Source organism: Eriocheir sinensis, chromosome 30 (genome assembly GCF_024679095.1).
Source record: "Eriocheir sinensis breed Jianghai 21 chromosome 30, ASM2467909v1, whole genome shotgun sequence".
In the NCBI taxonomy this organism is placed as follows: Eukaryota; Metazoa; Arthropoda; class Malacostraca; order Decapoda; family Varunidae; genus Eriocheir; species Eriocheir sinensis.
Genome location: NC_066538.1, coordinates 4,738,991 through 4,757,425, shown reverse-complemented (window position 1 = coordinate 4,757,425; position 18,435 = coordinate 4,738,991). Strand labels below are relative to the sequence as shown.

Sequence of the window (18,435 nt, the reverse complement as noted above, 5' to 3'; positions counted from 1 at the left end):
GAGGAAACAGTTTTACGAGTAGAAGGAGGAGGAGGAGGAGGAGGAGGAACACTAACATAAGGAGGAGGAGGACGAAGAGAAACTAGAGGAAAAAATGATGAAGGAGTAGGAGAGGTATTAACAGAAGTACAGAAGAGGAAACAGATTTACGAGTGGAAGGAGGAAAAGGAGGAAGAGGAACACTAACACAGGACCAGGGAGGAAAATATAGCAACGAGTAGACGAAAAAGAATGAATGGAGGAGGAGAAGGAGGAGGGGGATTGAAGAGAAACTAGAGAAAAATGATGACGGGGTAGAAGTATTAACAGAGAGACAGAAGAGGAAACAGATTTACGAGTAGAAGGAGGAGGAGAAGGAGGAAGAGGAATACTAACACAAGACCAAGGAAGAAAATATAGTAAGAGTAGACGAAAAAGAATGAATGGAGGAAGAGGAGAGGATGGGGATTAAAGGAGAAGCAGAAGGAGAATAAGTTTTAAAAGAAGGTCAGAAGAGGATATGAAGTTTATGATAGGATAGAAATAGGAGGAGAAAGAGAAATACACGAGAGTAGGAGGTGGATGATAAGTAAGAGTAGAAGGAGGAGAAAATGGGTTAACAGAAGAGTAGAGGAAGGATAAAAAAGTAGTTGTATTAATAAATGGGCAAGCGAAAAAGTAGATTCTTAGAGGAGACGGAGAAGGAAAAGGAGTATTAAGAAGAGGATATGAGAAAGTGGAGTGGAGTAGAAAAAGGAGACAGAGGAGTGAAGATAAAAAACAAAAGAGAAAATGAATCTAATAGAGGGAGGATAAGGATGATTAGGAACATTGATAGAAGACCAAAGCGGAAAATGATTGATAAAACAGAGAGAGGAGGAGAGAAAAGGAAGGTTAAGGTGAAAGATGAAACAAGAGCAGAATAGGGGGTGAAATTCAATAGGGAGAGGAAAGAGAGAGGAGAGAAGAGAGAAGATTAGAGAGATGAAGATGAGCGGAGATAAAATTCAAGTCGTTTGTCTTACGTAAAAAAATGTGAGACTCTTTTTCGTTGAGAATTTAGAAAGAAAAAGGAGACGAAACGAGCGATGGAAGGAAAATGAGGAGAGAAAGGAGAGAGGAGAAAGAAGAGACAAAAGGGCAATATGAATCGAAGAGAAAGTAAATATAGAAAAAAGTAAAGAAAGAAAAGAGAAATGCGGAGAAAGAACAAAGAAGGGAAAAGTAGAGAGTAAAGAGAGAGGAGAAAAGTAAAGAAGTAAGCCCAAGGAAAAAGTTAAAGTAAAAAGAAGAAAGTAGAGAAATTGAAACTTAGAGAAAAGTATGTAGAAAAAAAGGGAAGTAAATGAGATATAAAAAAAGGGATAAAAAGGCGAAAAATTTGAAAGATAAGTTGGAAAGGGACTGTAAGATGATTTTGAGGAAGACGAGTAAAAAACGAGCGAGAGGAGATGAAGGGAAACGAAAGTAGAGAAGAGTTAGCGAGCCGAGTCGGTTTCAAAAGAGAGGTTTCACTCCTATGATTGACTAGCCAGGTAAATGAAGCCAGGCAGGTAGGTAAAAAGTTGATTGCTCGAGTAGGTTGCGTAAGAGGGAAAAAAAAGTTCATAAAAAGTAGATGAAAAAAATGACTAAATATGCTTCGTTGAGGAAAATTCCGAGTAAAAAAATAGGAAGTTTGAAGGTGAACGAGAATATAAAGGTTTCTAAAGGTAATGGAAAATTTAGATACTATAGCATTGAGGGAAAATATTGTAGTGTAAAAATATGAAATGAAATGGTTAAAAATTGAAAGTCTTCGGTGATAAAAGTTGCTTAATGGTATAGAAAAAGAAATAAAGTAAGAAGATGTAAATAGAGAGTATATGTTTGAGAGTGTATATGAAAATGTAGATAGTGTAGCATAGAAGGAAAATATTGTAGTGTAAAAATATGAAATGAAAGGTTAAAAATTGAAATAAGCTTCGATGATAAAAGTTGCATAATGGTATAGAAAAAAAATAAGGATATGAGATGTAAATGGATAATATATGTTTGTGAGAGTGTACGTATATGAAAATGTGGATAGTGTCATACAAAAGGTAGGTATTGTATTGTAAGAGGTAAATGTCTTATAGAAGTAAAAGATAATCGTAGTAATAATAAAAAAGAAAGAGAAGGTAAAAATGGAAGGCAGAAAAAATAAGACAGGGAAAAAAAGGAAATAGGATAAAAACAAAAGAGGGAAAGAGAATATTCGGATGACAGAGGAAAACATAAAAAAACAGAATAGACAATATTAAAAGATATAAGTGACAAAAAAGGAAGAAGACAAAACGAGCAATAGTGAACAAAGAAACAGAAAATACAGAACAGGCAAAAACAAATGAAAAGTAGATGTTGATAATGGAGAGAGAGGAAAAAAATAAACAGAGGAAACAGAGAAAACAAAGACAGAACAACCCCCCAAAAAGGAAAACAAAAGGGAAAATTACAAACGGTAGAGAAGGAAAGACAAAAAAGCTAACACAGAAAAAACAGAAACTAAAGAATAAAAAAGTGTAGTAGTAATTAACGAAAGAGAAAAGATAGAACAGATAAGAGAGATAAAATATAAAGACAGAAAAAGCAAAAATAGAAAAAAAACCGGTAGAATTAAAAACGGGAGAAAGAATGAAAAAAAAGAGACATTGGAGAAAACAGAAAAAAATATCTAATAGGAAAAGAGAAAGATAGTGATAAAGAGAAGAAGAAATGATAGAGAAAATAAAACAGGAGCAAAAGGCAAGAATTAAAAACGAGAGGAAAGAATGACAAAACAATGGAGAAAACAGAAAAAAATAATTGAATAGGAAAGAGGAAGATAATGATAAACGAAAGAAGAAATGATTTAGAAAAAACACAGGAGCAAAGGGTAAAAAGCAAAAACAACTAAAAGGGAGGAGAAAAAAAATTATGTATATGTAAAAAAAAAAGAACTATAGCAAAAAGGTAAGAGATAAAAAAGGAACTTAATTACGTATCGAGCCGGAAAAGTGAGGTGAAGTTAAAAAAAAAAAAAAACGCCGGACTGGAAAGAGAGAGAGAGAGAGAGAGAGAGAGAGAGAGAGAGAGAGAGAGAGAGAGAGAGAGAGAGAGAGAGAGAGAGAGAGAGAGAGAGAGAACGTACACGGAAAGTTTGGAAATATTCGAACGTAAAACCGTAAACTATCAACTCCTGGGGGTCAGATAATCGCAAATTGGACTGAAAATAAAACAAAGAGAGGAGTGGTGAGTAGGATGAACTGGAACAGACAACAGAGAAAGGGAGAACAGGAAAAAGAGATACTGATGAACGGAAGAAGAAATGGGGAGGAAAATAAGCAGGAGAAGAGGAGATAAAAAAAAGTTAGGAGGAAATTTAAAAAGAGGAGGAAAGTGTGTGACAAACATGCTTCAGATTCGAGAGTTAATTTAAAGTGGAAATGAATATCAAACAGAAATATGATAGAAAAAAAAATCAGAGTGGATGATAATGTGAGAGCTTAATTAAGTAATGCAAGGGAAGAGAAAAATTAAAGTTAAAAAGAGTGTAAATCATAAGGTCGGAAAAGATGCAAATGAGTCAAAATTGTGGAGTGTAAAATATATTGCAAAGGAAAAAAAAATTGAATGATAGATCGGAAAGTGTTTAATGTTTTATAAATGAAGAGATAAATGTGTGAAAGCTAAAGAAAGGTGAAATATATGGTAAAGGAAGAATTAAATGAGTGAAAACTAGAGAATGGAAAATAAATAGTTAAGCAAAAAATAATGAAAGCAAGATTGTAAGAGATAGACTAAAGGAAGAAATCAATGAGAGAAAATAATCTACAAAATATGAAATAAATCGTAACAGAAAAAAGATGAATGAATGGAAGCTGGAGGGTGTATAAATAAATAAGAATGAAAAAATATGATGATGTTAAATAAAATAATTCTATATAAAGCTTTCGATTGATTGAAATGAAAGACTGATGCAATTAATAGTTCTTAACATCCATTTATAGCTGAAAAAGAAAGAAAAAGAAGAAACGAAAGAAAAAAATAAGGAAGGAAATGTAAGAGAGAAAGAAAGAAAGAAAGGGAAAAGGAAGACGAGACCGAAAAAAAATAAAGAAAATGAAAGAAAGAAAATAGAAAAGAGAGAAAAAGAAAGAAAATGAAAGGAAAAAGAAAGAAAAAAGAACAAATCTAAATCATCACAAATAGAGGCCGAGTAAAATAATGGTAAATCACGTAATTACAATTGAAAACTTTTATTAATTATCTGAAAAGTCTCTCGAAAAAAATAAAGAAAATTAAAGAAAGAAAATAGAAAAGAGAGAAAAAGAAAGAAAATGAAAGGAAAAAAAGAATGGAAAAAAGAACAAATTTAAATCATCAAATAGAAGCCGAATAAAATAAAGGTAAATCACGTAATTACATTTGAAAACTTTTATTAATTATCTAAAAAAAACGTCGCTTATCGTTAAAATGGCTCGGTGGAGACAGTTTCTATTTAACACTCAGTCAGGAGAATAGATCAGATAAAATAGATGTCCAATTACAATATCAAATGAGGGTGAAAAAAAGTTAGAGGGAAACAAAATAAAAAATAAATTAATATACATACATGATTTTATTCATTTATTTATATATTTTGCTTTTTGAAGAGAGAGAGAGAGAGAGAGAGAGAGAGAGAGAGAGAGAGAGAGAGAGAGAGAGAGAGAGAGAGAGAGAGAGAGAGAGAGAGAGAGAGAGAGAGAGAGAGAGAGATTAAGATGCAAAGTAAAGAGAGGCAAACGTGAGAGAAAGGTAACATTTTTCTTCTCTTTTCTCTCTCTTCCCTTTTCTTACTATTCTTCCCTTCTTCCTTCCTTCCTTCCTTATTTCCCATCCTTCCATCCCACCTTTCTTCCCTCCATCCTTGGTTTCTTCCTTCCTTCCTTCCTTTTTTCCTTCCTTCATTTCTTCTTTCCTTCCTTCCTTTCCCTTTGTTTCTTTTTCTTGCAATGTTTTCCTTCTTCATTCCTCTGCCTTCCTTCCTTCCTTCTCTTTTTAATCCCTTCTTTTCTTCCTACCGTTCCTCCTTCCCCTTCTTCCTTACAGACAGACGGATAGACGGACAGACAAACAGACAGACAGAGAAGACAGACACACAGACAACACACACACACACACAACACATCAAGACATTTGTTTGATCACCGTCCGTCATCCTTCCACTCAAATCTCTCTCTCTCTCTTCTGAATTAGAGAAACTAGAATAATTGCTATTTCAAGGATGCTGTGTGTGTGTGTGTGTGTGTGTGTGTGTGTGTGTGTGTGTGTGTTGGAATGGAAGATTGGAATGGAGAGGGGAGGAGGAATGAAGAAGGAAGGGACGTGTGTATGAATTTATATGGAGGAGGAGGAGGAGGAGGAGGAGGAGGAGGAGGAGGGAGGATAGATGCAGGAGAGAAGATGGAGGAGGAAGGATATGAGAGAGAGAGAGAGAGAGAGAGAGAGAGAGAGAGAGAGAGAGAGAGAGAGAGAGAGAGAGAGAGAGAGAGAGAGAGAGAGAGAGAGAGAGAGAGAGAGAGAGAGAGAGAGAGAGAGAGAGAGAGAGAGAGAGAGAGAGAGATGCAGGTATGTACATGGAAAAAAATCAATCGGAGAATATACGATGAAATAAATAATAAAAAAATGTCGAAAAAAGTAAAAGATGGAATTGAAAAAGAAAAGGAGAAAAGGAACGAAAGAGAAACAGACAAGTTGGTGAAAACGATTTTGATGTCACGTTGTCAGGAAGAGGAAGAGAACGAGGAGAACGAGGAAGAGGAAAAAGAAGAAGAAAATTTAAAGAAAATGGAAACGGATACCCTACCATTAAGAAGAGACAGACAGACACAGACAGACAGACAGACAGACAGACACAGACGAATATGGAAATCAGAGTCACACGATGCGATTCAACCTTCAGACAGACAAACACACACACACACACACACACACACACACACACACACACACACACACACACACACACACACACACACACACACACACACACACACACACACACACACACAGATCAACAGACGTATTAACCCGGCATTGTTTTCCGAAATAGACTGAGAGAATCAACACACGGAAGGGACAGACAGACAAACACACACACACACACACACACACACACACACACACACACACACACACACACACACACACGCACACGCACACGGGCAGGACGGACAGAATGATGGATGGGTGTCCAGGAAAAAGGTGGAAAAGGTTTTATTTAATTTATCATTCCATTCGCGAACACACAAAAAAATTGAGAGGTCGATAGATAAAGAGATAAGTAGATAGACCGATAAACGAAGGCTGTGATGGATGAACTTGTGAAGAAAATGGATTAGAGTTTTCCTTTATTTATCTTGATTGACGGACAGACGAACACACGCGCTCCCAGGTAGATAGATAGACAGGTAGATAGATAGTTGATAGATTGATAGATAGTGATGGATGGGTGTTGTTCAGAGGAAAGGGAATCGATGGTGTTTTCTGCCCTACCAGCGAGAGAGAGAGAGAGAGAGAGAGAGAGAGAGAGAGAGAGAGAGAGAGAGGGAGAGGGAGAGGGAGAGAATGGAAGAAAGGAAATACAGAGAGAAAGAAAATGAGGAATGAAAGAATAACATGATGAAGCAAAGGAATACAGAAGAAAAAGAAAATAATAAAAAAACTGATGAAAACGAAAGAGTGAAAATAGAGAGAGAGAACAAACCTATCAATAAACGAATGAATCAATAAGGGAAGTGAAGAAAGAAAGATAATTGAATACCAAGAAGAAGGAAGTAAATAAAAATAAAAGACATAAGGAAAGCAAGATATATCGATACAGTAAATCAAAGTTGCAACACTGAGTAATATAGAAGGGACAGTTATACCTTCAGACACACAAACACACAAACACACGAACACACACAATAACAAACAACACCTTCCCTTTCTCTCTCCCTATCTATAAATCCACCTCCCTGTCTCCCTTCCCCCTTCACCATCTATCAGCCTTTCCATTTATCTATCTACCTGTGTTACCCGTCTCTCACTTTCTCTTCGTCGCACCTGAAATACACACAAACGAATGAACACACAAACAACCTCCTCCGCCTCCACTTTCACTCTCTATCAATCTTTCTTTCCATCTATCTACCAATCTACCTGTCCGCCGATGTACCTGCCTCTATAAACACACACACATGAACACACAAACAGCTTACCTTCTCTCTCCTCTCTCAATCTATCTATCTATCTATCCATCTTTATACCTACGTCTCTATCTTTTCTACCTGTCTCATACCTGGTCTCCGTCGCACTAAAAACACATAGGAGCAGCGAGTAGCGGGTGTTTTTTATACTTTTTTTTTATTGCCCTTGAGCCGTGTCCTCTGATGTCAAAAAGAAAAATAAACATGTAAATATTCACAACCTCTACTCCCTTCTGCATCCCCCTGTCAATCTATCAATCTATACATGTTTATCTAGCTCTCTCTCTCTCTCTTACCTTGTCTTCGTGGTACCAAAAGATGAAGGCGGGAGGCTCGGGGCTAAACTTGACACTGCAGGTAAGAGCGAGGCGGCTACCTGTGTTGATATAGACGTCAGGGCCTCCGAGAATCACCGTCTCCGGCTCTGTAAGGGAGGAGAACAAGGGGTGAGCAGGAGCAGGCGAAGGAGGGGAACGATATGTAATAGGAAGTGTAGGAGGTTTAAATATAGATACTTGGAGGTGATAGGCGATAGGTGGTATGAGATGCGATATATGGTAGGAATAGAAGGAGGATGAAATATAGATAGTTGAAGATGATGGAGACGGGAAGATGAAGAGTAGTAGATGATGGAAGTTAAAAGAGGGATAGTAGGAGGCAAAGGAGGCCATGAAATAGATAAGAAGAGAAGGAGATCGATAAATAATTAGCAGGAGATGAAGGAGAAAATGGGAATAGATAGTAATAGGGAAAGGAGGAAGAAAAGCAGATAGCAGAAAGCGAAGGAACAATGAAAATTAATAGTCGAAAAAGGAAGGAAAAGAGGAAAAAGGGGAAGAAGAAGAAGGAATGAAGGAAGGGTAAAATTTTGAAAGTAAAGAAAAACGGAAAAGGGAAGGAAAGAAAGACATGAGATAGAATTAGACTGCAAGAAAAAGAAGGAAAAGCGTTGACAGAAAGGGAAGAAAAAAGGGATTATCATATTAGAGGAAGGTAAGGAAAGCAAAATTAGAAAAAGGGAGGAGAAAGATGACTATTAGTAGATAGTAGGAGGCAAAGGAGGGAGATAAACAGATGATAGGAGGCGAAGAGAGCAAAAAGTAGATACCAAGAGACGAGGAGCCGAGAAATAGATAGAATGAAGCGAAGGATACCGAAGAAGGAGGAAGGTTGGAATGGTTTTGTATGAGGAGGAAAACTAGGAAAAAAAGGTGGATTTGAAGGATAGGAAAATCGTCTTCTGTCAGTTTGTCACGAAAGACACGAATGAATAAGGAGGAGGCGGAGGATGCTGAAGAATGAAGGAGTTTGGAACGATTTTGGGAGAGGAAGGATGATGAAGAATGGAAAGATTGGAACGATTTTGGGAGAGGAAGGATGCTGAAGAATGGAAAGATTGGAACGATTTTGGGAGGCGGAGGATGATGAAGAATGGAAAGATTGGAACGATTTTGGGAGGCGGAGGATGCTGAAGATTCAAAAAGATTGGAACGATTTTGGGAGGGGAAGCATACTAAAGATTCAAAAAGATTGGAACGATTTTGGGAGGGGAAGCATACTAAAGATTCAAAAAGATTGGAACGATTTTGGAACGGAAACTAAAAAAACGGGAATTTGCAGGACACCCAAGACATAGCAAAGCCGTGTTCTTTACTTCTGTTTAAAACGCAAAACACGACTGGATGGGGAAGCTGATGATGCCGAACATTGAAGACCCTAAGGACTGGCTGAAGGAGGAAAGTTAAGCATCTGTAGGATACCAGAGACGTGACGAAATCCTGCTAGTTATATGCTGGGAAAAAACACAAGCTAGAAAGATGAAAAGGATGCTGAAAAACGAAGATTATGTTTTCGTTAAAGGAGGAAAATTAAGAAGAAGGATTTGTAGGATATCTAGCAACAAGGCAAATGTTATGTGTTATGTTCGGGGCAGACCAAACAGTATTAAAGGTACACGAAAAATGAAGAATGAAGATTATAATGATTTCGTAAAAGGAGGAAAATTAAGGAGAAGGATTTGTAGGATATCAAGCGACAAGGAAAATTCCCGATATGTGTTATGTTCGAGGCAGACCAAACGGTATTAAAGGTACGCGAAAAATGAAAAATGAAGATTGTAATGATTTCGTAAAAGGAGGAAAAATAAGAAGGATTTGTAGGATATCAAGCGACAAGGAAAATTCCCGATATGTGTTATGTTCGGGGCAGACCAGAAGATATTAAAGGTACGCGAAAAATGAAGAATGAAGATTGTAATGATTTCGTGGAAGGGGGAAAAATAAGGTGGATTTGTAAGGCATCACAGACATTGCAAAATCGCGTGGGTCGTGGAATGATGAGCAGGAAAACATGAGATCGATGAGAAATGTTATGAATCTTCCAGGAAAGGTGAAAGATCAAATCGCTCGGGAAGACTTTGAAGATGGGAGAGAACGAAGAAGAGATATGACGTGGAGGCCCGTGTGTTGACTCCATAGCGAATAATTGAATAGATGAGATGAGCAAATTGGATATGGGTGAGCTCAGAAAGTACGGGGAAACTGTTGCGTTAGCTCTCTAAAGCGAAGAATAGAATACATGCGAAAAATAGATGAGATGGAGTAATTGAATATGGATGAAAACATAAATTGCGTTCGGTTGTGTGCGCTTCGCAGGGAAAGAAGAAAAGAAGGTGAATAACAGAACACAAAAAAGGACAGAAAATGAGTTAGGTTGTTTTCGTTATGTAAGATCTTGAGGATGAAAACGAAGGATGTGAGGAAAGTCGTAAATTCGTGGTTCCTCTTTATGATCTGAGAGGAAACCATAAAATACGAAAAAATAGATTGTTATGTAAGACGAGAGCGTAGATTATTGAAAAAAATACATAAGGAAATAATGGTAGTTGTTTGATGTGCATTGAGACGAAAGATTATACGGCGTTGGATAAAAGGTAAGATTGTAAGATATGGTAGATGATGGAGGGGGGAAGATAAACAGTAGTAGGTGAAGAGAGTTAAAATAGAGATAGTAGGACGAAAGGAAAACGAGAGATATCAGAAAGGAGATACCAGAAAACGAGATATATATAGCGAAAAAAAAAAAAAAGATAAGTACGATAGTTTTGCGTGACAGTATATCAAGTTTGAAGATGTTTAAAGATGTAAGGATGTTTGCGGACGAAAGGAAAGCGAGATATATCAGTAAACAGATACCAGAAAACGAGATATATATAGCGAAAAAAAAAAAAAAGATAAGTACGATAGTTTTGCGTGACAGTATATCAAGTTTCAAGATGTTTAAAGATGTAAGGATGTTTGTGGACGAAGGGAAAACGAGATATATATAGCGAAAGATAAAAACAAAGATAAGTACGATAGTTTGGGTTACAGTATATCAAGTCTGAAGACGGGAGCAAAGGATGTAAGGAAATTTACAGAAAAGAGTTTGTTATGGAAGATCAGATTCAAAGATAGATGAAGCGTTTGATATTGTGAAAGAGGTTGAAATCGTGTTTGTAGAAGATTTGTCAGGAGAGAAAACAGGATAAACAAGATAAATAGATAAGATCTGAATTTGCTGAAAAGAGTTTGTTATGGAAGATCAAATTCAAAGATAGATGAAGCGTTTGATATTGTGAAAGAGGTTGAAATCGTGTTTGTAGAAGATTTGTCAGGAGAGAAAACAGGATAAACAAGATAAATAGATAAGATCTGAATTTGCTGAAAAGAGTTTGTTATGGAAGATCAAATTCAAAGATCGATGAAACGTTTGATATTGTGAAAGAGGTTGAAATCGTGTTTGTAGAAGATTTGTCAGGAGAGAAAACAGGATAAACAAGATAAATAGATAAGATCTGAATTTGTAGAAAAGAGTTTGTTATGGAAGATCAAATTCAAAGATAGATGAAGCGTTTGATATTGTGAGAGAAGTTGAATTCGTATTTCTATAAGATTTGTTAAGAGAGAAAACAGGATAAACAAAATATATAAATAGGATCGGAGTTGTTTTGAGACATGTGCTTAGAGTAATATATTTAGTGTCTTGTAACTCGCCCTTAACGTAAAATAAAAAAGGAGTCTGCACAGGATACATAGGAAACGATAGGATATATTAACTCCTTCAGGACTCCTACACATCCTTAGGAGCGATCTATAAATGCAAAAAATAAATAAAAAAGGAATTACACAGTTTTATTCATATGCATAGACGCGTGAAAGGATATAATGCAGGATAAGAAAAGGATACACTAGGATTTCAGGATTCTTACACACATCCTTAAAAGAGCTCTATAAATGCACAAAAAAAAAGAATTACATAGAAATTTATTTATATCCATAGACACGAGAAAGAAAATAATGGAGGATACATAAGGATAAAAAACGATACTCTAGGATTTCAGGATATTTCTACCTACACGAAATGACGGCGGGGATGGTGGTGGTGGTGGTGGTGGTGGCCTGTGATTGGTTCGTGAGCGTGTCCGTGGTGGTTCGTGATTGGCTGATGGAGTCCGTGATTGAGTGCGTGAATGTGATTGCAAACTGTTGTCTGTGAGGGATCGTTTGTGTATGAAAATTGTACGTTGTTATTGTAGAGCGAGCCCGAGAGAGAGAGAGAGAGAGAGAGAGAGAGAGAGAGAGAGAGAGAGAGAGAGAGAGAGAGAGAGATATTAGACAAAGAAAAAATACAATAATAAGGAATAGAAAGAAAAGAGAAACAAAGGAAGGAGAAAGAGGGAAAATACCAGAAGAGAAAGAGTAAAGAATGAAAGAAAATATTAAGAAGAAAAAAAGACGGATGAAAAAAAGAACATGACAGAGAAAATAAAAAAAGAAAAGAAAAAGAAAGGAAAAGAGAGAGAAAGAATGAAGAAAGAAAAGAGAGAGAGAGAGAGAGAGAGAGAGAGAGAGAGAGAGAGAGAGAGAGAGAGAGAGAGAGATGGAGATGAATATGACAGGAGGAAGAAAGAAATGATGGAGAGAGAGAGAGAGAGAGAGAGAGAGAGAGAGAGAGAGAGAGAGAGAGAGAGAGAGAGAGGGGAGAGAATGGAAGGACGCGTGTGAAGGATCGAAGGAGATTGAAGGAGATGAAGGAGGAAAGAAGGATAAGTGGAGAGCGAGATATGGACATTGAAAGGAGATGTTGTATTGTGATTGCAGGAGGAGGAGGAGGAGGAGGAGGAGGAGGAGGAGGAGGAGGAGGAGAAAGAGAAGGCGGAGAAGGACAAGGAGGAGAAGGAGGAGGAGGAGGAGGAGGAAAGGAATATCTCACACTCTATTCTCCTTCTTGTCAACGTAACTTCTTCCTCCTCCTCCTCCTCCTCTTCTAAAGAACGAGTTATGTCAATAGACCTTAAATATTTAGTAGGACTAGTTTATTCAACGTCACACGCCTCTACACACACACACACACACACACACACACACACACACACACACACACACACACACACACACACACACACACACACACACACACACACACACACACACACACACACACACACACACACACGAACTTACATTTTTCACTGCATATCTCCACTTCAATTACAATTTTTACTATTCTTTTTTCTTTTTTTTTTGGTGGAAGGAGGCACAGTAAGAGAGAGAGAGAGAGAGAGAGAGAGAGAGAGAGAGAGAGAGAGAGAGAGAGAAGATCATTTTGGGATACATTTATTTTATTTACTTTATATTATTTTTCTTATAGTATTTACATCCACCTTATAATAATAACTCTTTTTCATCATTTTTTAACCACATTTTCTTTATTATTTTTTAACGTTTTTTAATCTATGGTAAAATATTTCATCTTTTAACACTTTCATCTCGTTTCTTTTTTATCCATATTTCTTTATTTTTATTTTCTCGGTTATTTTGTTCTTGTTATTTGCTTGTTATTGCTGCAGGGTGAGCTATTTTCTTCTTTCATTTTGTTTTCTTATTTTATGCTTTATTTCTCTATTGTATCTGATTTGCTATATTTATTTTCCCGTTTTCCTTGCTTTCACTATCTGTCTTTCCTTCTCCCCTTCCTCTCTCTCTCTCCTCCCTCCTTCCTACCATTCTCCCTTCATTCATTCATTCATTCACTCATATTTTCATTCATTATTTTCCTTCACACCTACGTACTAACCTACTTTTCTATGTACCAAGTTTCTTATCTACCTGTTTTTTTCGCGTATAACTTGCTTACATTATCTTTCTTTCCTTCTTCTCTTCCTCCCTCTCTCCCCCATCCTCTCTTCCATCTTCCCTCATTCATATTTTCGTTCATTATATTTCCCTCCCTCCTAAGTACTAACCTACTTTCCTATATAACTAGTTTCTTATCTTCCTGTTTATTCGCGTTTCTTTCTTTTTTCCCTTCCTTCCTTCCTCTCTCCCCTCCATCCTTCCCTCCATCCCCGTTTCATTCATTCATTCATATTTTCATTCATTATTTTTCCTTCCCACCTACGTACAAACCTACTTTCCTATATACCTAGTTTCTTATCTACCTGTTTATCTACTTACCTTTCCTACGTACTTATCTATCTGCATACTTTTCTACCTCCCTTCCTGTCTACCTACCTCCCACTTTCCCTCCCGCCATATCTATCTATCTACGTTCGTTCTATCCTACCTTCCAACCCGCTGTCCTTTCCTTTTCCCCAGTAACACCTCAGCATCCACAACCACCAACCCACATCCTCCACCACTTCACCACCAACACCACCACCACCCCAACCCCACTCTGGCCTAAACAAAAGACACACAATTCTCCCCTTTTTTCCCCCTCTCGCCTCCCCGCTTTTCCCCTTTCCCCGGGCCGTCAGAAGAGCCGTCTGCGTCCCCTCGTACGATTAAGATTTTAGCCGCATACAAACGACGCAGGGAAAAAAAAGTAAAACCGTGAAAAAAAAGGGGAAACGTAAAAAAAGGGAAAGAGTAGAAAAAGCTAAATGGAGAAGAGAAACTGGTGGCCTTGCGTGTTCGTTTGTATTGTTAGAGAGAGAGAGAGAGAGAGAGAGAGAGAATGGAAGGAGAAAGAAAAAGAGTGAATGAAGGGGTGAACAGAGTGCTGAGAGAAGGAAAAATGCAGGAAAGAAATAAAAAAGAAGAAAACAAAAAAAGGAAAAGGATGGAGAAGAGAAAAAGAGAAAGATAAATGAGAGGAGGGCAGAAATGAAAAAAATGACAATAAAAAATACAGGAAAAGAGGAAAAAGGGGGAAGAAAAAGAGGAAGGAATGAAGGAAGGATAAAATTTTGAGAGTAAAGAAAAACGGAAAAGGGGACGAAATAAAGAAATGAGATAGTAAGAGACTGCAAGAAAAAGAAAGAAAAGTGGAGAGAGAAAGGAAGGAAAGAAAGGAAAAAAGGAGAAAGAAATGAAAAATGAAGAAAGAAAGAAAGAGAGAAGAGAGAGAGAGAGAGAGAGAGAGAGAGAGAGAGAGAGAGAGAGAGAGAGAGAGAGAGAAACGCATCGGGGTCTGTTTGATTTTTGCCTAATTGATGTGAGCGTCCTGCGAGCTCTCTCTCTCCTATTGCTGTTCACCTTTGCGCGGCCCAGGTAATTTCGTGCAGGTAAAAGGTGTTCATATTCCTCGCCCCCCCCCCCCTCCCTCTATCTCGCTATTCTTTCTTCGTTTCGTCTTTCTTCCTTTCTTTATCCTCCGTTTTCTTTCTATCTTTCTTTACTTCATCTCTCCTCTATTGCCTTTCCTTTTTCTTCTATTTTCTGATCTTAATTGCTTGCATTTCCTCCTCCTTCTTCTTCCTTTTCTCCTCTTTCGTTTTTCTCTCTCATTATTCGCTTTGTCTCTGTTTCCTCCTTTCATATCTTTCCTATTGTTTTCCTTTTTTCTTCATCTTATTTGCGAATCTAATTAACTACTTTTCCTTATTCTTCCTTTTTTTCACATTTATTTCATCTTTCTTTTTTCTCATTATCCGCTGTTTTCTCTTAATTTCTTCGTTTCATATTTTTCCTAATACATTTTTCTTCTTCCTATTTACAGAACTTATCACCTACTTTCATTTCTCTTCATTTTTTCCTTATTTCCTATTCTTCCTTTGTTCCTTTCATTATCCGCTTGTTTCCCTCATTTCTTCCTTTTCTTTTCTTTCCCATTGCCTTTTCTTCTTCTATTTACATATCTTACCACCTTTTCTAATTCTTTCGTTCTTCCTTCGTTCCTTTCATCATCTACTTGTTTCCCTCATTTCTTCATTTTCATATCTTTCCTATTGCTTTTTCTTCTTCTATTAACATATCTAAACACCTTTTTTAATTCTTCCTTTTCCCTTTTTCCTCTTTCTTATTCTCCCGCTCATCATTTTGTATTTATCTTTCTTTCCTCTTTCCCTATATTTATTCTTGTCTTTTCCTCTTTCTATTTACGTATATAATAATCTCATTCTCCTTCCGTTTCGCCCATTCTTGTTGTTCTCTTCTTTTATCTCTCTTTCTTGTAAGGTAAAATAAATCTTCCTAATTCTTCTTTCTCTTCCTACTTATTCTTTCCCTCTATTTCCATCTTCCTTGTTAGCTGATATTTTCTTCTTTCTCATCTTTATCTGTTTTGTCGTTTTTTCTTTCCCATTTCCTGCTTTTTCCTTTCATTCTTGTCCTTATTGATTTTTCCTCTCCTTCCTTCTTTCGTCAAACTGCTTTCTACATTTTCACATTTTTATGTTTTTTTTCTCCCTCTATCGCGTGTTTACTCCTCTGTTCTCTCTCATTCTCTTTTATTCAATATTCTCCTCCACTCTTCGATTCGTCCACCTCTCTCTCTCTTTCTCTCTCTCTTTCCCTTCTTCCTCTCTTTATTAATATGTCCTTCTTCTCTCGTTCATTTTCTTCCATTCATCTTCTACTGTATCATCTCTACCTTTCTTCTCCCTTCCTTTCCTCTCTTTCTTTATTCTCCCTCTCTCCTACTCTCTTTTACCACCGTTTTCCTTTTTTTCCTCTTCTTTTTCCTTCATCCACTTCCCCTTTCCCTCTTTCGTTCCTTCTCTTTCATTTCCCTTTTTCTTCCCCTCCCACTCTTACTTTCTCTCTCCCTCCCTTCTTCCTCTCCTTTCCCTTCTCTCTCCTTCCCCTTCTCTCTCCTATCTCTACTTTTACTTTCTCTCTCGTTCCTTTTCCATTAACACTTTCTATCCCTTTCTCCTTTATCTCCCTTTTCCTCTCCCTCCTCTTCTCTCCCCTTCATCTACTTTCACTTTCTCTCTCCCTTTTCCCCTCCTTCCCTCCCTTTCTTCCTTACCACCTTCTTCCTTTTCCTCTTCTTTTTTTCTTCATTTCGTCTCCACTTTCTCCCTTTCGTTCTTTCTCTTCCATTCCCCTTTTCCTTCCCCTCCCTCATTCTTTTCCTTTACTTTCTCTCCCTTCTTTCTCTCCCTCCCTTTATTTTCCCTTCCTCCACTTTCACTTTCTCTCTCCTTCTTTCCTCCACTTTCTCCCTTTCGTTCTTTCTCTTCCATTCCCATTTTCTTTTCCCTCCCTCTTTCTTTTCCTATTCTTTCTCTCCCTTCTTTCTCTACCTCCCATTCCTTTCCCTTCCTCCACTTTCACTTTCTCTCCTTCTTTCCTCCGCTTCCATTTCTCTTTCCAAAATACCTCCACGTCTTTCCCTCTCCTTCCCTCCTTTGAACCCTCCCTCCCTCCTTCCCTCCCTCCCTCCCTCCCTCCGCTTCTCTGCAAAGGCTAAAGTGGCGTGTTAATGTATTGGGTTTTGGCCTCTCCCTCCTACCCCCTTCCCCTCCCTTCCCTCCCTTCCCTCCCCTAACAGAAGAGGCTTTTCTGAAGGAGGGGAAGGGAGGGAAGGGAAGGGAGGGAGGGAGGGTGAGAAGTGGCTCTAGAATCCCTCCATGTTGGCGGTTGAAGAGATGAAGAAGGGAGGGAAAGAGAGAGGGAGGAGGGAAGAAGGGAGAGAAGGAGAAGGGTAAAGGGTGATTGAGAGTAAGAGAGAAGGAGAAAGGGAGAGAGAGAGAGAAGGAGGAAGAAATGGAGGAAGATTGATTGGAAGAAGGGAGAGAGAAAAAGGAAGAGAGGAAAAGGAGTTAATGAATGAGAGAATAAAGGAAGAAGTAGAGAGGAGGAGGAAAAGAAGAAAAAATAACTAGAAGGAAGGAAAGAGAGAAAGGGAGGGAAAGAGAGTGAGAGAAAGAAAACTGGTAAAGAGGGAGAGAGAAGGAAGAAGAGAGGAAAAAGTGGGTGAGGAAAAGGAAAATGTAAGGAAAGGAGGCATGGAGAGGGAAAGAGAATGAAGAAGGGAGAGAAGGAAGAGAAAAAAAAGGAAGAATGATTGAGGAGAAGGAAGAATGAGAGGAGGAAGAGAGAGAGAGAGAGAGAGAGAGAGAGAGAGAGAGAGAGAGAGAGAGAGAGAGAGAGAGAGAGAGAGAGAGAGAGAGAGAGAGAGAGAGAGAGAGAGAGAGGAGGAGAAAGGAAAATGAGAGGAAAAAAGGCAAAAAGAGGGAAGGAGAATGAGGGAGAGAGGGAAAATGTGAGTGAGTGAGTGAGTGAGTGAGTGAGTGAATAAAGGGGGGAAGAAAGTTATTTGAAGACAAGTTAATCATACCTTTTTTTTTCTTTTCTTTTTTCCGCTTTGATTAACTTCATATTCACTTTTTTTTTTTTTTTACTTTCCTTTCAAAATCCTTCTTTCCTCACTAATATATGTTCCCGCTAATCTCAAATCCACGGCCTCTCTTTTTTTTTCTTCCTTTTCAATTTCTATTCATTCATCTTTTTTTTTTTCTCTCATTCCCTTCCTTTCATATTCGTTTTCTTTAATTTGTTTTTTTCTTTTTTCTTTTTATTTCCTGGTTTTGCTGATTAGGCATTTTTGTTCACTCGCATTTTTCTCTCCTCATTTTACCTCCTTTCTCCTCCTCCTCCTCCTCCTCCTCCTCCTCCTCCTCCTCCTCCTCTTCCGTCTCTTTCTTCCTTCTTCGCCTACTCATCTCATTTATGGTTTCTTTTCTTCTTACTTCCTTTATCTTTTTTTCCTCCTCCTCCTCCTCCTCCTCCCCCTCCTCCTCCTCCTCCTCGACCTCCTCCTCTCTTCCACTTCCTCCTCGTCCTCCTCCTCAACCAGCTCCTCTTCCGCCACCTCCTTCTCCTTGTACTCCACGTCCTCCTCCTCCAACTCCTCCTCCTCCTCTTCCTCCTCCTCCTCCTCCTCCTCCTCCTCCTCTTCCTCCTCCTCCTCCTCCTTCTCCTCCTCCTCCTCTCTGAAGGAAGAGGGTTAAAGG

The 18,435-nt window shown here is 38.1% G+C and overlaps 1 protein-coding gene across 2 annotated transcripts in view; it reads right to left on the bottom strand.

Annotated features, from left to right (window-relative positions):
* The window catches only part of LOC127005482 (lachesin-like), a 121,768-nt gene that overhangs the window by 16,498 nt on the left and 86,835 nt on the right, over positions 1-18,435 (bottom strand). For both annotated transcript variants that reach the window (XM_050874381.1, XM_050874380.1), the window contains exon 4: positions 7,505-7,632. In XM_050874381.1, the coding sequence (XP_050730338.1) occupies positions 7,505-7,632 (128 nt within the window). The remainder of the gene's footprint in view (positions 1-7,504; positions 7,633-18,435) is intronic.